General features: G+C 43.7%; 1 protein-coding gene across 4 annotated transcripts in view; it reads left to right on the top strand.

The window, feature by feature from the left end:
• Positions 1-8,704: 8,704 nt before the first annotated feature.
• EDN3 (endothelin 3) overlaps positions 8,705-23,956 on the top strand; it is a 148,569-nt gene continuing 133,317 nt past the window's right edge. For 3 of the 4 annotated variants that reach the window (XM_075901121.1, XM_075901119.1, XM_075901120.1), the window contains exons 1-2: positions 8,705-9,082; positions 9,670-9,952. In XM_075901121.1, coding sequence (XP_075757236.1) covers positions 9,031-9,082; positions 9,670-9,952 — 335 coding nt within the window. In that variant the 5' untranslated portion in view covers positions 8,705-9,030. The remainder of the gene's footprint in view (positions 9,083-9,669; positions 9,953-23,956) is intronic. The other variant, XM_075901118.1, reaches the window with a different exon arrangement.

Raw genomic sequence — 23,956 nt, 5'->3', positions numbered from 1 at the left:
ACTGCTCCTACCAGCCCTTTCAGTCTAATAATCAGCCTAGCCTTAGAGTTCCAAGCAGGCCCTGTTCTCAGGCAGCTGGCCAATAGAAGAAAGGAGAAACCCAGCCCCAGTTCAGAGCTGGAAACAGAGCCCCTATCACCTAGAGACTTGCCCATCTCGAGGGCAGCTTCTATCCATTTCCAAAGACTCATTTTTTCCATCTGCCTGGGGATGATTTGCCTTACTCTATGAAGTTCTTCAAGCCAGTGTGCTTCAACAAATACATAGTCTCTCCCACAAATAACCCCCTTTCTTCCTAATACACTGCAAGTTCTTCCCATAAGGCATCCCTCTCAGCTGCCAGTCTCCAGTTTATCTTTTCGGAGGGTGGCCCTCACTCCCTATTTAATGCAAACAGCATAACGTATCCAGATTAATTGACGACCCATATTTTATCCTGGAATTCTTTTCTCCCAGTGCTGCCCCCTCACCTGCATGAATTTCAAGTGAACAGACTCTCATCTAGCAGTCATTACTATTGTAAATATTATTCTTAATTCCTTTTATTAACTGCTCCAAAGTTTGAGGTTGTTTGGATCCAGGGATTTAGGTCAGGGTTCAGATCTGGGGGAGGGTGTACAGTATGAATAACAATAGCACTTAGCATTTAGGCAGCATTTTTTATCCAAAGTTATGAGCTTTACCTGCAATAAATTTTAACAGCAAAGAGTATTATTTAGGAATATTTGTATGTATGTGCTGTGGTGCCTGATGCTAAGAGGGCTGAAAAGGAATAAAAGATTCCAGGGTTTCTAGAGTGTAAGCTCCTCAGAGTATGCCCTTGTCCTCCTATTCGTTTTATTAATAATTTAGCTCACTTTTTGTGCTCTATATATAATAACAAAAGAAGGGAAGAAAAAAAAAGAAACAGACAGAGGGAAAAATTCCTTTAGACAGGGGTGAACAAATTGTGGCCTGTACTCTCTTAAAATACCACTTGTGGTAATCATCTTTCTATATTTGGTTTAAAGGCCACTGAAGTAAATGTGATTCCTTCCATTCACTTCAAAGGCCTTTGAATCAGGCTGTCTGGCAACTATAGTGGCAGGGGAAACATGATCAATTTGGAGATTTTATTGCTATGTAACTTGAACAACAAGTAATCTAATAAATAGTAACCATAACACAGTGTGTTTCTGGAGAGCTTATTGATTCCACTGCATTGTACACATACTGACTATTAATTTCTGTTAATCATTTGAGAAAGGCAACAAGTGCCATTAAAACACAATCTTTGCAGTTCTACAGCATCTTCTATTCCAAAAACAGGAACATTTTGTGATTAATGCTGGAATTAGTAGGGAAGGAAATTTTAGTGGTGCCTATTAAACAAGTACAATAAAACAATAAGTGGGTGCATTCATTTTTTAAAATATGTATTATATGTGAATTAGGTTCTACTGGTTAGTTGTAGGAACAGACAACTTAGTCACAGAGTCTGTCACTTTCTAGTTTTCAAGCTTTTACAATTCAATTCTAATACAATGTTTATTAGTGGGGAAATGTGTTCTGAAAGGTTGTTATTTTTTTTAATGCTGCCCCTCAGTGGTCTCCCTTGTTTACACAGTTCTAAAGATTTTAGAAACCTCATAACTATTTTGTAACAAAAAACAGGACTACGTAGCACTTTAAAGACTAACAAAATGGTTTAACAGGTGATGAGCTTTCGTGGACCAGACCCACTTCCTCAGATTTGATCAAATCTGAGGAAGTGGGTCTGGCCCACGAAAGCTCATCACCTATTAAACCATCTTGTTAGTCTTTAAAGTGCTACGTAGTCCTGTTTTTTGTTTCAGCTACACCAGACTAACACAACTACATTTCTATCACTATAACTATTTTGTGTTACACTTGTTTGGAGATTATGGGATTATTGGCAGAAAGCATCTGATTCTGTAATCTGTCCCACACATACAAGTATTTAAAAGATGGGAAGACAAGGTCCAGACAACTATGTTAAAAACAAAATATTTGTTTAAAAAAACCAATTGCACACTCAAATTTTCAAATATGGAATATGCGAGCTCACTTTTCTTGGGAATTCCTGCTGTCAGTCTGATTTGGGAACTCTAATACCATTCCTTTCAGCTGCTCCACATTCCAATCTCAGCCTGTCTCTGTTCTAGACATACCTCTCCTTTCAGTCAATTACTTTTCTCAAATATTTACACTGAAGAATGAGACAGATTCTCCATTCTTCTTCACTACCTTAGCTGCTCATGTGATCCAAAAGAAAGGTAGATTGGCTGCATCTCTCTACCTCAGGGGATGGGCAATAATTTTTGATGGTGGGACCACTCAAAAAATTAGGTAAGTGATTGAGGGCCACACTCTTCCATGATTTTAATGGAGATGTGGGATCTGGCATGGAGGTTGAGTTCAGAAAGAAATTTGAGGTAAGGTATTGGGGTGCAATAAGGGGTGTGGGTTCTGGGAGGGAGTCTGAGTGAAGGAGGGCCCTGTGACCAGGGGTAGGAGACTGAGGTGCAGGGTCTGGGAGGGAGTATGGCTGCAGGAGTGGGGATACAGAGGGTTTGGGTTAGGTGGAGTAGGAGTGCAGGAGGAGGAGCAGACAGATGGGGGAGGAATGGGCTGGGGTGCCAGAGGCAGTCTCTGGCTGGGGGATGCTTACCTGGGCATCTCCCAGCCAGCAGCCCAACAGGTTCCTCTGTCAAGCTCTCTGCCTTTCACGCCTCCGCAGGCTGCTCATCGCAGCTCACTGCAGAGGCCATGTGTGCTTCTCTGAAGGCTGCGAACCCTAGGGGACATGAAGGAGTATTTCGCACACTGCCTGTTTTTCAAACAGGCAGATCCCATTGGCCAGAAACCAGCCACTGGGAGCTGCAAGATTGTGCCGGGGGCAGGGGCAGTGCACAAAGCCTCTGCCCCCAGGATCACAGCATTCAGAGATGCAGATGGCTTTTCTGAGTGGCGTGTGGGAGTGGGGGGGACGGGACAGGCAGGGAGCTTGGCTGGGGCTCCCACTGGGCTGTGAGCCAGATCCAGCATCTAGGCAGTCTGGATGAGGCCCTCTGGCCACATTTTGCCTGCCCTTGCGCTATCTGAAGATTGCCCTGTTGTGGGGAAGTACTCAGTGGTTGCAGTGCCAGTAGAGTCAACTCTTTGCACCACTCCCCCTGCAGCCACCGGCACAGGGGGCAGAAATGGGCACGTTAGAGGTGGAAAGAAGTGGGCAGGAGGGTTCAGAACATTAATGACTATACTCAGCCTCTATGCAGCACACTGGTCTCAAGATTTAGAAATTTAGGTATTGAGGGGAAAAGTAACTTATTAAAGTCACACAAGTAAAAGGTAAAGCTATATAAGAGACTGTAAATCAGGTCTCTTGATTTCCTGTCTGTTGAGCCGTGTTGCCTCCTCATATATACTTCCCATTGGGTTTATCTTAAAAGAATAACTTTTAGGCTTTTTGATAATGGAATATATAATATTTCTAGTGCACTTTGTAGAACTGAGTAAAGTGTATTGCCTAAACATCATTCAAAATCACCATAATAAAAGAATAGCACAATCATTCCATTTTTGTCTAATTACTAATTAGGCTTTCTTCCATTACAGTAAATAGGACATTAATAGTTATACTTATTGATATGCTCTCCTGGAACCCGGAAAGCTAGATCAGAGACATCTACTTTGGGCCAGTTTTAGAAACAGTGACTGAGAAAGTAGATATTTTGGCACTATATTGGATTCCAGGTGTTTGCATCTGTACAGCTACAAAGTGATCTGTAAAACAGTATTCCCCACTCCCTTCCCACAAGTTCATGTGATCTGTTAACATTAATAATAGAATATGGATGATGCAGGTCTAAAATTAAAAAGTTACATATCTAATTTTGTAATGCTCAAATTAATATTCCATGCTTACGCAACGTTCAGTCAACATTTCTGACCCTAGCATATTTATTAAAATTGCTTAATGAGCAATAAAAAGCATGAAATTTATGCTAATTTTTTATGTGACAGTCAACATGTGTTTTCTGACGATTTATGATTTGTGACTTATTTGCCTATATATTTACCTAATATGAAAGCCTAATAATAATTCTGGGTATGTCTACACTACCCTCCTAGTTCGAACTAGGAGGGTAATGTAGGCATACCGCACTTGCAAATGAAGCCCGGGATTTGAATTTCCCGGGCTTCATTTGCATAAGCGGGGAGCCGCCATTTTTAAAACCCCACTGGTTCGAAACCCGTGCAGCGCAGCTACACGGGGCACGAACTAGGTAGTTCGAACTAGGCTTCCTAGTTCGAACTACTGTTACATGAGGATATCTCAAATTACTCTGGGAAGTAGTTATTGTGAAATAGCAGCAGCGGAGTGTCCACATTAATGCTATAACTATTTCAAAATAAATGTTATTCTCCAAGGAAAGAAGGAGTACAGATTCTGAAATAACCAACCAGTTATTTCAAAATAATGTAATGTGGATTCTTTGCTTATTATTTCGAAATAAGAGGGGTTATTTCGAAACAACTCCCTGGTGTAGACCAGGGCACAGAGTCCACAAATAATCCCTTTGCTAACGGTCTCTCTCTCTCTGCAGTGGAAGTTACAGCTAATCTTTTATTTCTTGTACAGCTCATTTGGTCAAAACCTTGCCCCTGGGTTCTTAATGTCTAAACCTTGATTATGAATTCTAGGATATATTTTATTACATTTTTTGTTTACATTGCACTCGGTTTGCTGACACAGCATCCCTTGTCTTTTCAGAGTGAAAGCAGCACATGTAAGAGAGAGCAGAGCACATTATCAGAGATATTTAAGGAAATGGTAGGATTTTGAAAGCAGAAATACCTTCTTTCGGTGGCATTTGAGATTGGGACACCACTGTTTCTTTGTCTTTGAGTGTTGTTATATTATATTGCAAATCAGTCCAAAAGTATGATAAAATGATACCGCTACATTGCTCCTTTCTTCACTGTTTCTCATTACTGTGAGAATACTTCCTATTACGAAAAAGGAAAATTCTTATATTGCAATAAAAGAAAATTCAGGTGATAAAACTAGAATTTGAAATTATCCCATTTGGAAATGATCACACCATCAATCTGTAAAGCATATTCTCAACTGGCTGCATACGGGAGTTCTGACTGAGAAATAATGGCACGCTATGCCTCTATACGTTTTCTCCTAAAGATAGGTGAAAATGCAACATCAGGTATTAATTCAGGGTGGCTACAGATTCCAGGATACTATAGAAATATGGTGAGTGGAATAGATTGGCTGTGTCTACTCTGACACTCTCAGCATTAAAACTTTAGTCATTCAGGGGTGTAAAAGAAACCCCCTGAGTGACAAAAGTTTTAGTCCTGAAAAGCTCTAATATAGAGAGTGCGGCTCCCACCATTAAAGCTATCACTTCTCAAACTTTTTTTAATCATGGAGAAAGCTCTCCCCCACTGATATAGAACAATTACACTGCTCACATCATACAATACTGTGGCTGAGCTGTAATACAATACTAATTGTTTAGCATAAACAGATAGTACATACTGTGGGCAGGGCCAGATTAAGGCATGGGCTAGCCGGGCAGCTGCCTGGGGCGCCAACCTATGGGGGGGGGGGGCCTGATGGCAGCTGTAATGGGAGCGCAGAGCCCCTTACAGCTGCCATCAGGCGCTGCACACCCGGCCCCGGGGCTACAGCAGCTCCCAGCGGCCATCTTGCAGCCGCCGCCCAGGGCAGGGGCCACGTTAACTCCCGCAGCGCCGGCCAGCAGCACCCTTCCCCCCGCGGCCGCGGGGCCCTGCATGGCCAGGTTCGACCTGACCCAGGCAACCCTGGGCTGCGCACCAGCAGCAGTAGTCGGGCTGGGCCAGGCCGGGCACATGTGTCCTGCCTCCACCAGCTCTGCGCGCCCTCCCCCATGCGCTGGCGTATGGGCGGGGCCATGCATGTGCCCTCCCCTAACCCGGGGCGCCAGAATGGCTCGGTCCAGCCCTGGCTGTGGGGACCATTCAAGATGCTGGATTACAACAGTATATAACTCACTAATGACCTCTTCCTGTACTGCGACTGCAGAGGTATTAAGAGGCCCCTCTACCTTTAATGTGAAAGATGTCAGGCAAGTGATCTAACCACTGGACTAAAAATTATAAGGCATATGCTTAGAAGAAGTGGATTTTGCCCACAAAAGCTCATGGTATTATACATGTATTTTTGTTAGTCTCTAATGTGCCACAGGAGTACTTGTTTTTAAAGATATAGGCTAACACTTCTTATATTTTATAGCTACATGTTACAAAATGTTGTCCCTTTCAGAGACATTATATATAAATGTTGTTTACAACGAGGTGTGGTCTGAGCACATAACTGAGTAGAAGGAATTCCTGAATTCTAATTGGCCGCGACACTCATCCTCTTTATGTTACTGGACCCTCTGCCTAAGTTTTTACATCTTTTGAAAACAGACAAGGCAATAATAACAACTTTTTAAATTAGTGGAACAGGATAGTTAAGTGAGCTTTTATAAATAGAATGGCTATTATGGAACACACACCAGAGGCAGGGTTCTGGTTTTTTGGGGGGGAGGAGGAGCTGTTGCTTTTTTGTTTTGTTTTTGTTTGTTGCTTTTGGGAGGAAAGGTAGGGGAGAAGAATTATGTGTTTTCCTGCAAAAGATGAAAAGTGCACTTAGGAAATACCAGAAATTGAACAGAATTGTCTGTAGGGTCATTTCCCCATCAAAGAAGTTTTAGGAAATCCACTGAATTAATTTAAGATCATGATTTTAAAATAATTTTGATTGCAGCCCCACCTGTTGGAACTAAAATACCTTTTAAAAGAACCTTGGTTTGATTTCATTTAAGATGCCATCAAGTGAATTTTTCTAACCTTTGGCCATCAGCTGACTCACTATAATTACTTTATTCCACTGTAATGCATTAAATTACACCAAGTGCAGTAAGGGTGGATACACCCAATTCCCTTAGATATACCACACTATCTTGCGAAACTCAAGACTGTATTTTGCCCCCTCAAATTATATAAAACATGAAATAATCCACCTATAACTGTGTAGCTATATGCACGTAGTCAGGCCTTTCATTTGATCAGGGAAAATACTGCTACTTCCATCCTAATCTAACAAGTTCTTATTTTTAAATGTCTACATTGTTCCCATTAAATCCTTGCATTTTTCCCATCCCCAGACCAGTTATTATTTAATAATTTTCATTGCAGAATCATATAAAGGCCACAACCAAGATCACTGCATTAGGCACTGATATGATCCACAAACCTGTGTTAGATGCCTAGGCTCCCTGTAATGAAGGGTGAGACACAGGCACATTACAATTCAATCCACAAAAGCCAAAACATTTGCTGGCTTAGCTAGCTTCCTGATGGAGATGAGAGGGATGTGTCCTAAACCCTATTCCTCTCTTGGAAATAGCATCTACATGCAGAGCTGTGTTTACAATGGTACTGGATCCACACTCAGAAGAGGCCCTGGTGCTCAGAATGTGATCCTTCCCCACCCCACTCTGCTCCCCCAATGCCCTTCCCTTGCTTGGCCTCTTTTTCCCAAGGACTCTCCCACTGCTTACTCCACTCTGCCTACACTTTCCCCACCCATCACTCATTCCTCTCCACCCCCTCTCCTTATGTGAGTGGTGGACAGGGCCTGGGCAGGGAGGGGAAGGCCAAGAGTAGCAAGGCCACAAGTTGGGCACCAGGGTTAATCCGGTTGTGCCTAAATGTACGTTGCAGGGAGGCACTTATCTCTGCTAGCAATCCATGAAAGGGATTGCCCAAGGGGTGCCCAAGTTGTTTCTTTCAGGAATACATTAGTCACTGTGCCCTGTTCCATACCAAGTTATAACCTTTAGCCCAGCAGTTAGCACACTCAGCATCAGTGTGGAAGACCTAGACTCAGTTTTCCCTCTCTGTCAGTTAAAAGTGGTAGTGGTAGTGGGGGGAGGGTAGGCCGGGGGGGGGGGGGGGGGAGAACCACCTCTTCTCCCTCCAAATGGATTTTGGCTGGTACACGATGAGGCAGACAGCCCATGTCTACCAGAGTGGGAGCTGCATGCAACTTAGACAAATGAATGCCTGTCTTCTTGTGTACTGTGAATCATTCTGGCATGTGGCGGGGAGATAGGCATCTGGATGCCTAGAGCGAGGCAGCGGTGCTTATGCCAAGGCAGAAAAATAGACACCTAATGAATTTTTTACTTTGAAAATTTAGCCACTGAGGGGCCTACAGAGTTCAAAGGGAGTTTTGTGGACATCATGGGTCCCGATTTAGTTGCTTAAATCCAAGGTATAGGAGCTTAAGTACTTGGTGGATCTGGGGCCTAAATGATTTCCCCAAGGTCATACAGGAAGTCAGTGGCAGAAACAAAAAACACCACAAATCTGAGTCACAATATAGTGCTTTGACCATAAAAAACAACTGACCCCTCTGAAACCATGCCCCTACACAAGAGGACCAGCTCTTTCAAAAGTGATGGATTAAGAGTCACATAGCTAGTTAAGAACATGGGGGAGGGGTGAAAGGAATGCTCAGGGAGCAGTTTGTGCCTCCTCCCTTTCTCTACCTGTTCAAGGCTGCAAGCCCTGGGAAACCACAAGGGGGTAAGTGACAGCAACCCTCAACATACACTCACACTGAGCAGTCAGCTGTCCTCTTGTGGGAGGCAACTGCAGCTTTAAAACAACAGCTCCAGTTTCTGATCGGATTGGGGGGGGGTGTGGGAAAAGTGCAGCAATGGATCTTTTCCTCTTTTGACAACCCTCTGCCCTTCAGGATTTAAATCTGCACGGGGTGGGAGAGAAAAAACCCCTAACAAGCCAGAAGCACCGAACACACCTCCGTGTGGGAACTAATTGTAGGCAGCAGAGTTTGCCGCGAGACCTAGGATTTTCCCCTGCCTCCAGCCTGGAGTGATTGCTCCTGGAACAAAGTCATTCCCCCCACCCCTCAGCTTTGCCGGCCGTTGACAAGCTTGCCATTTGGATTTCATGGAGCTGGGATTCCTGTTACTCTTTGGACTTACAGTGACATCGAGCGCAGGTAAAGGGGGATTTGTTGGTGGCTCTGGCGCACAGAGCTGGGGCTGCAGTACCGTGTCCCAAAGCAGCTTGGTGCTTGGGCAGCCAGTAGGCACCCAAATCAGGAGCTAGACTGAGGTGGCGTTTGGAAGCCGGAAAGAGCAACGAATGTAGAAGGAGCGTTGCCCGAAAGAGACGAAACTGCTCTAACAACAGGGCCTCTTCCCGCTAACCCTGCCCTGAGGCTCCAACCTAACCCCGTGCCTTGGTCCCTGGGCATTCGTGCCGCCGCCCACGGCTCCTGCTGTGCTCGCTGCCCCCGCGGGGGGACCCCAAAGCCGGCAGGAATGAGTGGCCAGCCTGGGAGCTGCCTCGGCACCTACCTTGCGCCAGGATTCAAGCCCGACTCAGCCCCGCGCCACCCCGCAAAATAAATCCAGCGATAAGGGGGCGGGGGGCGCTAGTGGCAAGGACAAGCCCCTCGCCGGGGTGGGGGCAGAGCCGAGGGGAAGGGACCCCCAAGCCGGGCTGGGGGAGGGGGGAGGGGAGGACGGGTCTCCAGCGGCTGCCCCTCCGCGCCTCAGCCTCTCTCCTCTTCCCGCCCTGCAGGGTTCTCGCTGCCCGTGCCTCGCCCCCGGCCCCTGTCGGACAGCGGCAGCGCCAGGGGCCCGAGGTCTCCCGCGCTCCGGGAGCGGGCCGGTGCCGAGAGCCCGGGCTGGGCCGCCGCAGGGGGGCTGCTGGCCGGCGTCGAGGCCGGCCGAGGCGGGAAGGCAGATGGCCCGGCTGCGGGAGCGCCGCGCCGCAGAGCCAAGCGGTGCACTTGCCACACCTACAAGGACAAAGAGTGCGTGTACTACTGCCACCTGGACATCATCTGGATCAACACCCCCGAGTGAGTGCCGCGGGCTCGGCCGGGCGGGGCTGGGGGAGAGACCCGCGGGGATGGGGGGTAGCACCTCAGAGAGACCCTGGGGTTGGGGGAGCTACACACCTGTGAAGGCGGGGGAGGGGGGAGAGACACCCCAGAGATGGGAGAGCAGCACCTCAGAGAGACGCCTGGGATGGGGGAGCAGCAGGCCTCTGAGGACAAGGGGGGAGGACCCCCCCCCGAGAGGGCTGTGGGGAGAAACCCCTGGGGATGGCAGCAGGAAGAGCACCTGGAGTTCCAGTAATCCCCGGGAAGCTGGCCCTGGGCTGGAGAGTTCAAATGGGACTGTCCAGAGTCCTTGTGGCATGGGGGCCATAGCTGGGGAGTCCCTGCTCAATCCCCCAAGCCCTGTAGGACAAGCAAAAGAAGGGAATGAGAAGAGGAGACCTGCCCAGTTGGTGGGGATAGAGGGTCAGATAACCAGAGTGAGCCTGCTGTGAAGTCGGTACTAGGATCAGGCCCCCAGAGTGAGTGAGTCTCCTTCAGACCTGGAGGAGATGTTGTGTCCCTGAAGAGGAAGGAGATTCCTTTTCTGGGGGAGCTAGGAGCCAGTTCACCAAAGTGAGTAAGGGGCAGTGGGTGCTGTCCCTTTCCCTCCTGGGAATGGTACAGAAGGGCAGTAGAATGACCCTTGGAAACCACAGTTGAAGGGATGGGGTGCTTTGGGGGTTGGGGCGCACTGCCCAGAAGATGGAGAGGCAATGGGGAGCCATGCACCAGGTTCTTGCTGCCACCTTCCCCGGCATGACTTCCCCAGCTGCTGTCTCGCCAGTTACAAAGCTCCTGACTGCAGAGCATGTGAATGTGTGCCATATAGCAGCTCTTGTCTAGGGAGCTAATATTTCAGTGCAAGGCAGGCACAATGGCAGCAGCCATATTTTTAGATTGCAAACTCTTGGGGACTGCCCTCAGAAAGTTCCTAGCATTCAATAGGTATTACCATAGTCAGATTCTACATAACAACCCCTTCCATGTATTATTTGTAGCCCAGTGATATAGGACATTGTATCAGTTTACAGAGAAAAATATTAAAGTTCTGTTCTGAAAAGTGACTCTCTGGAGATTCCATTTTTGTTGTTTCTCGGTGACCCCAAGGCAAATATGCTGAGTTAACCAGGAAAAAGATGGCTTTTCTCAGTGCCAGCCCTGTCAACTCAGTCTGGGGTCTGGGTCAAGTGGAATTCTTTTTGGCTCATGCTTCTTCAGAAGTAAGTTGAGATCCTCATTTTGGAACTTGGTGCTGGATTTAAAGACTTCCTCCAATGCAAAGAACTCATGTGAGTCATCCCATTGAGAGACTATCATATGAGGAAGGGCAATCAAAGGCAGAATCAAGCCATTAGTTAACAAACCTGTTGGTGCATGCACTAGAATAGAATCCCCAACTGCATTAGGTTTGCAGAGCTAACAGAAGTGTATGTATAGTAAAATCTCAGTTGTCACTAAAACAAGCAGAAAGAACTTAAGATGCACTCAGGGACCAGATGTGTTGAGGTAGAATTTTTTTACTTCCTTTTCTGTACATAGCTGCACACTGTCCATGTTGCTGACATATGTACATCCTGAAGTTCCACATAATTTTAATCTCTACTACTTTTCTCCATACTGTGCCTCACTGTCGTTTTTCCTTTCACAAACATCTCTGTTTTATCACTTTGTGTAGGTACTGACAAAGTATTAACAGAGTGGTGGGGGACATCTTACAACATGCATTGTCTGTGTAGGGTTGTGCCTGCTGATAAATTTAACAGAGTATCTGATGCTTGCCTGGAGTTGATGTTAACTATACGCAGCACTTAATTCTCTGTGAAGTACAGTGTCTTTTTTTGTTATGCCTTTTTAATGTTTGCAGTGTGATTCCTCACATGATAGAACTCAGACTGGGTGGGGATTGCACAGGAGGAGCAGGTACCTAGATGGATTAACAGAAAAACTCCAGGAAGGAGTAACACTGATCTTACAGCCTCTACTTCTGATCCTTGGCTCCTGTGTCCTATCTCTGATCTGCTGAAACAAGAAGTCAAATTTATTCTAAAGCCACATCTACACTATGATTTAGGAAGTGTGGATTGAATAGGGTTTAGTCTTTTTCTTTAAATATAGCAGCCTTCTTAGGGATGCAGAGCTTACCACACCCATTTGTGGCCCTCATATCTGATGTGCAGAGCCCTTAGCTCACTGGTCGTCAGTAATGTGTGACAGTGTCTTTGGCCTCTGCTGCATGTGGGATCCTCCTTTTGGTCCCAGGTTTGAGGTCTGGCTGCACACTGACCCTGGCCCATTCAGATAAGTTCAGAAGGACCCATGCGTGGTGTGGCAAATCAAAACTGAGTACATGCATAGTTGGTTCAGTTATAAGAGACAGTAGTGTAATATTAATTATGTGTAAAGAGCTGCAAATGGAGGAAATGCTTAGAATGGACGTTTGTATTTCTAAAAATCAAACGATTTTTTGCATGCTTTTAGGAAGTGTACGATTTCAGTATAAACACCTAAATTACGCTTTATTTACATTGAGTAACTAGTCGTTTAGGATAAAAAATTTTAATGTTCTCATTTCATCCTACACTTTTAAAATTTTGAGATTATATATTATTTTCAACTAAATACATTCAAATATCTACTAATCTGAAGTCCTCAGTGGTTAGATGAATTTTAGCTTCATACTTAGGAATATTAAACCAGACTGTTTTATTTTTTGTCAGCATTTGAGTCTGCATCTATTGGCATTTTAAAACAAGGATAAATGTTTAAAAGCTTCAGTTACAAAAATAACCTGTAACTGAATAGTCAAATAGTTTGAATAAAGCCTGATCCCACAATCATCACTCACACAAGTAATCCTACTGAGCTCAATGGGGCTCTTCATTGTGGATTTTCAGGGTCAAACCCTTATTTTTGAAAGATTGAATTTCGCCAGTAAATCAATTATATGGTTCTAATTTCAGAGTAAAGGATAATTTACAGAAATGAGTCAGGATTCCAACAGACCAATCTTTGCCAGTGACAATAACAAGTACTTCCACTGTATAATCGTCCAGATATTAAAGTCAGGGGTGTAAAAACTGGTGACTTTCCACTTAAGTCTACAGAGTTACACCAGTGTAAAACATGCATAATGGAGTGGTAAAATCAGGCTTTCAATGTTTGTATTAAAAAACCTCTATGAAGTCCAGCAACGCTGCCCAGTGTAGCAATGTAGCACTTGTGGCATTCAGTGTGAGCACTGATTTCTAATGTTAGCAGAGCTGTCAAGTTTTATGCAGCTGAATGTAAAGTTTTATGCAAATTAATAAGTTAATGTGAACATTTTCAAATATTCATTTATAAGCATAAACTTTAGCTTATGATCAGCACACTGTGTCCCAAGCAGTGGCAGTGGCAGGTCATGGAGGTGCCTAGAACTTAATAGCTGGTTTGGATGGAAGTTAGGTTGTGTGGGTGCTAAAAGAGACATGAGTTAGTGGGGGACTGGAGTTGTTAGAATCAGGGGATGCATGGTACAGGTTGGGGGAATGCTAGCTGGATACCATTCAGGGTCAGTTGTGTGGCTGGAGTGTCCTGGGGAGTGGAGGATAAAGGAGACAAGTGGCTGCCATCTGGAGCCTGGTGTCTATATTGAACCCACTCACCTTCTGTATCAGCTAGAAGACCTCCTGCTGCATGAGCCTTCCCCATCTTCCTCCAATAGGGGAAATGGCTAGAGGGGAGGCAGAGACGCTACCTGCGAAGCAGGTTCCCCTGCAGGCATTGGTGGACAGAAGGAGTAATTATAGCCCCTGGCCTTAGCCCTGCTAAATGCCTGGGGCTCCTGCAAAGCTGCAGGGGTATGAGAATGTCATGGGAGATATAGAGATACAAGGTGGGTGAGGTAATATCTGTTATTGGACCAATTGCTGGTGGTGAAAGAAACAAGCTTTTGGGTCTGCTTTTATCTGTATTCCTGAAAAGCTTTTCTCTCTCATCAACAGAAATTGGTCCAATAACAGATATGACCTTTTTCACCTTTCCTCTCTAAGGCTAGGTCTACGCTACAGAGTTTTTTCGGAAAAACTGCTGTTTTTCTGAAAAAAATGTGAATTATGTCCACACTGCAATTGTGTTGTTTCGTAAGAAAATTGAAAGAACAGAGATAGAAATGTAGCCGTGTTAGTCTGGGGTAGTTGAAGCAAAATGCAGGACAATGTAGCACTTTAAAGACTAACAAGATGGTTTATTAGATGATGAGCTTTCGTGGGCCAGACCCACTTCCTCTGTCTTTCTATGAGGAAGAAGCCTTTTTTCCAAAAGAGCTCTTTTGGGGAAGAGAGAGTTCTTTCGAAAGAAGAGGAAAGAGGAAAAAGCACAGGTGCTCTGGTGGCCACTCTGTCCATAGTAATCACAGCTTAAATGTGAGATAGCGTCCATTCACATGGATGCTATCTTTTGAAAAAGCAGACGCTCTCTTTCGGAAGAAGTTTTTTCTGAAGATCTCTTCCAAAAAAGCTTATTCCGAAAGAAGCCTGCAGTCTAGACATAGCCTAATGTTCTGGAACCAACATGGCTACAACTCTACATACTTCAGAGATGTATGACATTTGGTAGTATTGACTTAGCTACACCCATGGAGCGTCCATAGAGATGGGCATGTCTGTCTGAAAGCAAACAGAAGGCATGTGCCTGAAGACATCAATCCTTCTTGAAAATACACACATGCAATGCAACAAAAGCGGGGCTGGGTTTTTGTGTCAGACATATAGGTCCTAATACTGTGCTGACTATACACCCTGAGCAGTCAGTCTCATTGCAGCTAGTTGGATTGATCAGGAATCTGACTGAGTAGTTTAATGCCCTCTAGTGTGCATAGGAACATTATGGCTACGTCTACACTGGCATGATTTTCCGAAAATGCTTTCAACGGAAAAGTTTTCCATTAAAAGCATTTTCGGAAAAGCGCGTCTAGATTGGCAGGATGCTTTTCCGCAAAAAAGCCCCAATCGCCATTTTCAGATTGAGGCTTTTTTTGCGGAAAACAGTACTGTGCTGTCTACACTGGCCCTTTTGCGCAAAAGTCGTTTGGAAAAACACTTTTGCCCGAACGGGAGCAGCATAGTATTTCCAGAAAAGCACTGACAATTTTACATGAGATCGTCAGTGCTTTTCCGGAAATTCAAGCGGCCAGTATAGACAGCTGGCAAGTTTTTCCGCAAAAGCAGATGATTTTGCGGAAAAACTTGCCAGTCTAGACACAGCCTATATGTGTTGTGTTTTTCAGTGGACCTGTTTTGTCACCATTGTTGAGTGCATGCAGCTGAGACAGACTTTGACACTGAAATAGTTAGCTTTTAAAGAAAGCTGATCAGAAGTAGGATTGGTGTGGAACCCCCAGAAAGAGTGTCAATTATTCATAAGAAGTAAAAGAATTAAGAGGCCAGACAGATGGTTTGAAAACTAGGTGTTCAGACATTCTTTCCCTTCTTCCTTTCCCTTCTCTGTTTACTCACCTTTCTTCCCTTCTTATCTCTAGTTGCCTCACACTCATTCTATGATCCGCATCACTTTTCACTGTCTCTCCATTTTCTTTCCTCCCCACACCACCAATATCCCTTTCAAATTACATCCTTTTTCCATCACTTCTCCCCCTCTTACATCTTCTTAGTTCCTATTTTACCCTTCTTTTATTATATACCATGCTGTCAAATTCCCCTCTTTTCCCGAGCTCATTTCTTTGCCTACCTCTTGCAACAGAAGATGCGTTTAATCATTGTTTTAACATATCCAAAATAGATCCTGGTCTTGGCATCTCCTCCTGCTCCTTTGTCCCCAGAGAGATGGTTGAGATTTCAATTAAAACAGCACTGGAGGTTAAGTGCCAACACAGGGCAGTTTTTATCACTTAACCTCCCTCCCAGCTGAGTTAAGAAGCAGCTTATGTCAGCAAGTAGGGAGGTACTGGAAGGCAGAAAATCGCATCATTTCTAGAGACCCCCCACATTAAAAGAACAAGAGAGTGTATCTGTCTGTTTGAACTTGTCAGTGAACTACTGGGGTCACTTCTACTCTTAAAGCAAGCTGGTGTCATTTTGATACTATTGTAGTCTTGTTTGCTGGAAATGGTGAGAGCATGAGAGGGAAAGTAGGGAGGTTAATAGCAAAACCATTATGAAAAGCTAGTATAAGGTGTATGCCACATGCCAAAGCAATCTGTTAGTCAGTAATAATCATATGATTCTGTGTTCTCTATCAGGGGATTAAATTTATCTCTCTCAGATCTGTAATTAAAGATACTGAACATCTCACAACAGAAAGAACTACTTTTTTGGCACTCACTTACAGGCTCATTTATAAAATACACGCATGAAATAATTTAGAAAAGAAACCAAAGCCTTTTCTAGGTTACATCTTTAAAAATTTGAATGGTCCCTTATCTTTTGATGGGAGCAGAGCATGTACATTCAGAAGCAATGTATGGGCCAATAAATAGATTTTATAGAGTTATTTAAGGTAATTGGGATATGCTGAATGGGCTAAGTTTACTTGTGCAACTCGAGTGGTGTCAGTAAGAATAAGAGGTGACTTGATTAACTTGAGTGTAAAAGTGCCTCCAGGCAAAAAAAAATTACAAGGTACTAAAAGGATCATTAACGAAGAAGAGAAATACCTAAGAAGTACCAATGGCTGGAAGTTAAAACCAGACAAATTCAGATTAGAAATAAAACACATTTTTAAGATTGATGATCAGCTATTTGAACAAACTCCCAAAAGAAGTAATGGAATTTTCATCATTTGATGTTTTCATATACAGACAGGATGCCTTTAGGAGGATTATGCATTATTCAAACAAAAGGTACTGGCTCAGTATGGGAGTAATTGGATGAAATTTTCTAGGGGTACATCTAGACTTCACTCTAAAATTGAAATAAGATATGCAATTTGCACTATGCAAATTACATATCTTATTTCGATTTTAGATCTAAATAGGCTATTTCAAAATTTGGCATGTCAACAAAGTGCCACATTTTGGAATAAAGCACTATCTCGAGACATCTTGTATTCCTCGTGGAATGAGGTTTACAGGGATGCTGAAATAGTGCATCCGTTATTTAAAAAATTATTTCAAAATAGCAGATGTGTTTCTTGGATGCGGGGTAGCTATTTTGGGATACCTTCGGTATCCTGAAATTGCCTTGCAGTCTAGATGTACCCTAGGTTGTGTTAGATAGGCGGTCAGACTAGATGATCTAATGGTCTTTTTGATCTTTAAAATGTGAATTAAGAACTGACAGGATTGCAATGGTGTAGTGAGAGCAGAACTTCTATGCTTGCTTCCTTGTTCTGAACTTCTGTATTTATCCAGGCATTTCCTCCATGGCTGGAAGAGAGCAAACATCGTTCAGTGGTTTGCCTTTTTTAGAGTTCAGGATGGGTTTGGCAGAGGACAAGGTCAGCAATATCTCACAAACATGCGGTGAAACATTCTTGTCACTTAATAATGGACACACATACTGATTCTAACAATAATAGTGAATCAGGTATTCCAAATTTTGACTGCCATTTAAGAGTCTGATCTGTGCTCAACTGATAGCTCGAGCCTGTTCTCCTATTTAATAATGCACTCCTGAGTTGGCAGAATAGAACCTACCTCGAGGGGCGAGAAAGGGTAATTGGGTACTTGCTTTTCATGCATATTCAGGCTTTGGTCTCTTTGCTGTAACTGTCATTAGCCTCCTGTGGAGCGAGCAGTTGTATAGTAGGAGTCAGACTGACAACAACAACTGATTGGATTCCACCTACAGCAGGCAATGAATAGCCATCAGAGGTTAATCACTTTCATTCCTTACTGACTTAGGTCAACTTCAAAATGGCAATCTAGAAATGCAATGGTTGTGTATCCTGTTACCAGTCTATTTATCCATACCTGTTCCCTGATTGTTTAATTTATCATTTCCCACATATCACCTCTTGTTATATTCCACTCCAAATGTTGCTGGACATTGTTGGTGGTTGAAACTAAAATCTCATACATACCATAGTTTGTAAGTCTTATAGATATGAAGTTACTATATATGTACATTGCTATTAGCATTACAGTATTTAAAGAGAATAGTTTTCATTATTAGTTACTCACAGTGTGACATAGTCGGACACTTTAGAAAACACAGAATGCAGCTATGAAACCCCAGTTCAGGAAATCATCTGTGCATGTTTAATTTTAAGCACATGGGTAATTCTAGTGAAGCCAAGTAAATGTAAACATTCACTTAGATTCTTTGCTTAATCAGAATTGAAATTACTAACCCAAAGACTTAACAATCTAAACACACAGTTCCAATCCAAGATGGTACAACAGCAGAGTGAGACATATCCACAAGCACAAAGCAATGCCCACCATTTCTTTTGGATTGTGCATACTAGGGTCACCAACTCTGTTGAACAGACGGACCGGAAACCTTTTGTGACAATGGTGTCTGGTCTATGAGATATTTTCAAATGACTATACCGACAGGTGATGACTGCATGCTGATCCTAGAGGGATGTATGTACCTATTATCTTTCCCAAGCCAACTTTAGTTTTAGAGCAGATTATGGTTATTCAACTTAATTTAAGCAGATGTAAGCATTTTTGGGTTCCTTTTTTCTTTTCTTTTTTTTGGTGGGAGGACCAACAGCTCTGTGACGTATGCAACGAATGGCAGAATATCAAGTTAATATTAATGATAACAGAGCTAATACTCTGAGAGAAACAGACCTAACCACATCAAGTATTAAAGATGTACCTGAACAACATCTCTGTGTTCCCAACACTTGAAATGGGAGTTTAAATTCTGATTCAGAGTCACAATTTCAGTGCACTGGGCCCCTTTCCACAAAATATTTATTTCCTGACAAACACATCTGGTTTTTATAACAGTGTGAGGTAATTCAGTAGTATCACCATAGTTATCAGTGCAGTTATATTACTGAAATTCAGTATTCCATGGTCAGATGCAATTTGCCTCCATATTTTTGTGTGATCTGACTTGTCCGTTCACATAAATTTTGGTAGAATTTGACACCAGACACTAGTGCTAAAACTCACAAGGTAATCAGCCTGTTTAAAACAATAAACTGATGCAGAATATTCCATAATTTTCCATTCTCCCGTTTATCTACCATAGCCAGCAGCAAAGCTCATCCAGGATCCCATCACCCAACCTTGAAGCCCTTTTGTTTGGAAGAGTCTCATTCAATTTAATAGGAATGCTACACACAGAACAAGTGCAGAATCAGATTCACTTAATTTTATCTTAAATTAAAGGGTATAGACTTCACCCAGCAGTTGAGAATTCATCCCATAGCTTCTAATCCAATATATTTCCACATAACATTGTTCACACAGAGTATCCTCATACTAGTTTACAGTGATATGTCAGATTCTTTACATGCTGTCAGATAATGTTTTCAGAAGAGACTTAGGAGCGTAATTTCCTTTGACTTTTAATAAGTCTTAGGCTCCTTTGTCACTTTTGAAAATGGGGCGTAGGCTCCTAAATCATTTAGTCATCTTTGAAAATTTTACCTGTCATTTTGAAGAATGAAGTGGAACAATCTATTTTCAAACCATCGAAAAGTTTGTATCTGTGGCAGAAGGGAGACTTAGGAGTTTTGACTTGTCCTCCCCTGTGATTGGTAGACTATCCTTGTGTCCTTTCCGGTGAGCAGAGGAAATTTTCAGCACTCTATAACAGAAAGAGATGAACAGAAAGAATAAACATCATCTCTGGCTTTGTAAAAGAAATAATTTTTTTCCTAATACAGCACTGTGGATGTATATGGCACTTTACAGACAGTTAAGGTCTGGTATCTCTACCTGTATTGTTGAAAATTAGTAAGACTTCATTTTTTAATAATTCATTTAATAACAACTTTTGGAAACAATTTGTCTGGTTCTCAGATTCTCATGTCTGCTACTGCCCCTTTAAGCTGTTAGAATGGTGTTATGGAGCTGAGGAGTAAATATGACTTTAGCCTTATTATTATTTATTCTTCTAATGTCTCTATCTTCTTAGTGGGTTTTGTTTTGGTGTAAAGATGGCTATTAGTGTATAGGGGAGTTGTTACTGTAGTGCATTTACCTCTGTTGGGTTTTGGACTGTGTCCTGAATACCTTCTTTATGCTCATTTAAGCCTGTTAGGGCTTGTCTACGCTATGGAGAAGATCAACGCTGCTGCAGTCGATCTTCTGGGATTCAAATTAGTTGATCTAATGAAGATGCGCTAATTCAAACTGAGAGGGCACTTATGTCAGTGCTGGTAGTCCTGCACCTCATGAAGAGCAAGGGAAGTCAATGGGAGCATGTGCTCCTGTTGACCTCCTGCTATGTGGACGGTACCAAAATGTGATCTAAAATACTTCGACTCCAGCTATGTAATTAACGTAGCTGGAGTTGCGTATCTTATGTCGACTTTCCCCTTTAGTGTAGACCAGGCCTTAGAGGCTACGTCTAAACTATCCATCTGTTGACTCTTTTTTTATATTCAGACTGTAACTATAGGTGGTGGAATGGTGCTGCTGCTTGACATGGTTTCCATTATATACAAAATATACAGTTTGATCGAATGGTGCTCAACACTCCCACTATAAAAATTGTTCTAGCACCTTGGACTATAACAGGGGCTTGTCTTTTTTATTCTGTGTTTGTGGAGCACCGAGCACAATGGGGTCTTGATTCATTGCTAAGACTTTTAGGTACTAAATTAGAAAACAGTAACAACAATGTAAACAGTTTTTTCTCATTCACTAATTGTAATGGCAAAGAATGGCCAAGTCTAAGCTGCCTTTCAGTTCTTATTGACATATGTACTACATTCGTTGCCACTTGGGGCCATGCATGCTAATTTTCAGGATTAGATGCTGGAAAACAAATGAGATAAAAATCAAACTACAGTAGAATCTCAGAGTGTTAAAAACTCATTGGGAATGGAGGTTGTTCATAACTCTAATAAAATGTTATGATTATTGTTTCAAAAGTTTACAACTGATTATTGAGTTAATACAGCTTGGAAACTTTACTATGCAGAAGAAAAATGCCGCTTTCTCTTTATTTTTAGTAGTTTACTTTTAACGAAGTACAGTACTGTCTGTATTTGCTTTTTTATTTTCATTTTTTTGCCGCCTGATTGCATACTTCCCATTCCAAATGAGGTATGTGGTTTACTGGTCAGTTCTTAATTCTAGTGCTTTAGCTCTGAGGTTCTACTGTAAAAACAAACACACCAAAAACCTCCTACCACCCAAAAGCTTGAAAGTGTTTCAGTAATGGAGTTTAAGTGCACAATCCTTTGACTTCTCAAATACAGTTCCTTAAGGCTGAGATAGAAACTTCTTTGTCTTTCCCATGTGTATGCTAAGTTTTAAAATATATATGCTGGCAATGGGTAGCATAAAACATTCGATATCACTATGCTTAGCCTGTGGGAAATGAGTGGATGTCATCTCTGCCCATAGTGAACATCTGCCTTCATCACTTTCAAGTGCAAACTCCTTCATCCTCGGTCAAGTAACTTTGCCTTGATTTCACACCAGAACTCTTCTTTCTTCCTGGGTTCCTTCTGATCATTTCTGCTAACTGTCCCTTATTTCTTTTATCCAGTTTCTATGCATATAATTTTTCATATCTCCCTTTGTGAGGAGCGGAAGCCTCCCACATCCTGTGTTGCTGGGTTTACTCCCACTGCTTTTTAAAGCCCTCTTCTTGCTTGAAGCTTTCCTGCACTGATCCTCACCAAATTTGGACAGAGGACCTTATGCTGTCAGACTGTGTATTCCCCTTCCCCTCTCCCCCACCCTTTGATTTAGCAAAATGGTAATCTCAGGGTCTTTTGTGTTTTGCTGTAGAGCACTGAATTCCTTTCTTGACCTTAGTATCACAATAGTCAGCCACCTCAAGAAAGGTCTGGGAGTGACTTGGTCTGGGAGGCTGAACTTCCCTCCACACTTAGGGCTGACCCTTTGAAAAAGGGGGGGTGGGGAAGGGACTGAGGCACTCTGATAGGGCATTGTATGGAAGCAACACTAGCCCTGTACTTGCCGCTCCAATTCTAAGAATAAACAGAAGATTTCCATCTCTAGGGCTGTCAAACTAGCACCTTTCACAAGGTACAGGCAGTCCCCGGGTTACGTACAAGATAGGGACTGTAGGTTTGTTCTTAAGTTGAATCTGTATGTAAGTCGGAACTGGCGTCCAGATTCAGCCGCTGCTGAAACTGATCAGTTTCAACAGCGGCTGAATCTGGATGCCAGTTCTGACTTACATACAGATTCAACTTAAGAATCCTAGGCATCCCCAAGTCAGCTGCTGCTGAAACTGATCAGCGGCTGATTCCAGGAAGCCCAGGGTAGGGGCTTCCTGTAGTCAGCCACTGGTCATTTTCAGCAGCGGTTGACTTGGGGATGCCTGGGGCAGAGCAGCTGGGGTGCTGCTGGGTTGGTCCAGTAGCGCCGCCGCTCCTCGGCGCTACTGGACCAACCCAGCAGCACCCAAGCTGCTCTGCCCCAGGCGTTCTGATTCAGCCGCTGCTGAAACTGACCAGCAGTGGCTGAATCAGGATGCCTGGGGCAGAGCAGCTGGGGTGCTGCCGGGTTGGTCCAGTAGCACCCAGAGCGGCGCTACAGGACCAACCGGCAGCGCCCCAGCTGCTGTACCACAGGCATCTGGAGCAAAGCTGCGGAGCACGGGGGCAGTGGGACAGCCCAGACGCGCCGTGGCTGTCCTTCTGCCCTCGGGCTCCGCGGCTTTGCTCTGCTTTGCTCCCCGTCCCCCTGGTCTGCAGACGCGTGTCTGGGCTGTCTGCTGCCCGCGTGTTCAGCCGCTTTGCTCCCCGTCCTTCTGGTCTGCAGACCAGGGGGACGGGGAGCAAAGCAGAGAAAAGCGGCTGAACACGCGGGCAGCGGACAGCCCAGACGCGTCTGGGCTGTCCGCTGCCCGCGTGCTCCGCTGCTTTGCTTCCTCTCCCTGGTCTGCTGGAGACCAGGGAGAGGGCCCCGTTCGTAACTGCGGATCCGACATAAGTCGGATCCGCGTAACTTGGGGACTGCCTGTATTAAATTAACACCTCACACTTACTCCTTCCTTTCTCCCTTCCCCCAGCTTTTTGAGATCAGTCGGTTTTGAATTACACATGTTGTGTTGTGTAGTGAAGATCTGTCTGGAAGAACTTGTTCTAATTCATTTCATATACACATTGACGTGACGGGTTCAAAATGCATCCGCAGAATACTTAGATTCCTGTTTTGGGCTAGGTACTCTTTGCCTGCCTGTTTTCACTCAATTCCTTTTGTTCCCCAGCTGCTCCTTCATTTCCTCTTTACTCTGGGCCCTGCTCACCTCCTACTTTACTCCCCAGCAAGTTCTGTTCTTGTCAGTCATGGGGAGAGAGTAGTAATGGGAGCTGGAGCTACAGTAGCTGAAAGACACTTGCCTTTTGCTATACTCGATAGCCCCACAACTCGCTATGTCATGAGGTTGAAGTCAGGTGGGTGATCTTGAGGGAAATGCAGTTTTTGAAGAGGCAGGTGTCTCTGCTTGTGAAGCTGGGACAATGTTATTTCATTAGGTAATGTCCTCTATGTGTGAGAATGCGTTTTGGGTAAATTTTTGAAAGGTTGTGGCCTTTTAGAAAAAATACACCTGTATTCTGCAGGAATAAATCATCCTAAACATTGCCTAAAACCATAATGCAATTACTGTGGAATCCTACAGCAGATTTTATTAGGGGAATTCTATTCCTTACGACACGAGTTAGTTGAGACCTCTGGCATATTGGCCATAGCTAGTCTACCCCCACTCACAGTCAACACACTCCCTCTCAAAGTCAGTAAGTTGGTCCATTGCCAGATTCCCAGAAAATGAAAAGTGAGAGGGCAGTGGTGGAGGGAAGTATTTATTTTCCCCTGGGGTGTTTGTCCTTTTGGATGCTAGTTCTGATATATTCTCATCCTACACTTGT

The sequence above is a fragment of the Pelodiscus sinensis genome, chromosome 18, assembly GCF_049634645.1.
Source record: "Pelodiscus sinensis isolate JC-2024 chromosome 18, ASM4963464v1, whole genome shotgun sequence".
Lineage (NCBI taxonomy): Eukaryota > Metazoa > Chordata > Testudines > Trionychidae > Pelodiscus > Pelodiscus sinensis.
This window is presented reverse-complemented; position numbering and strand designations above follow the sequence as displayed.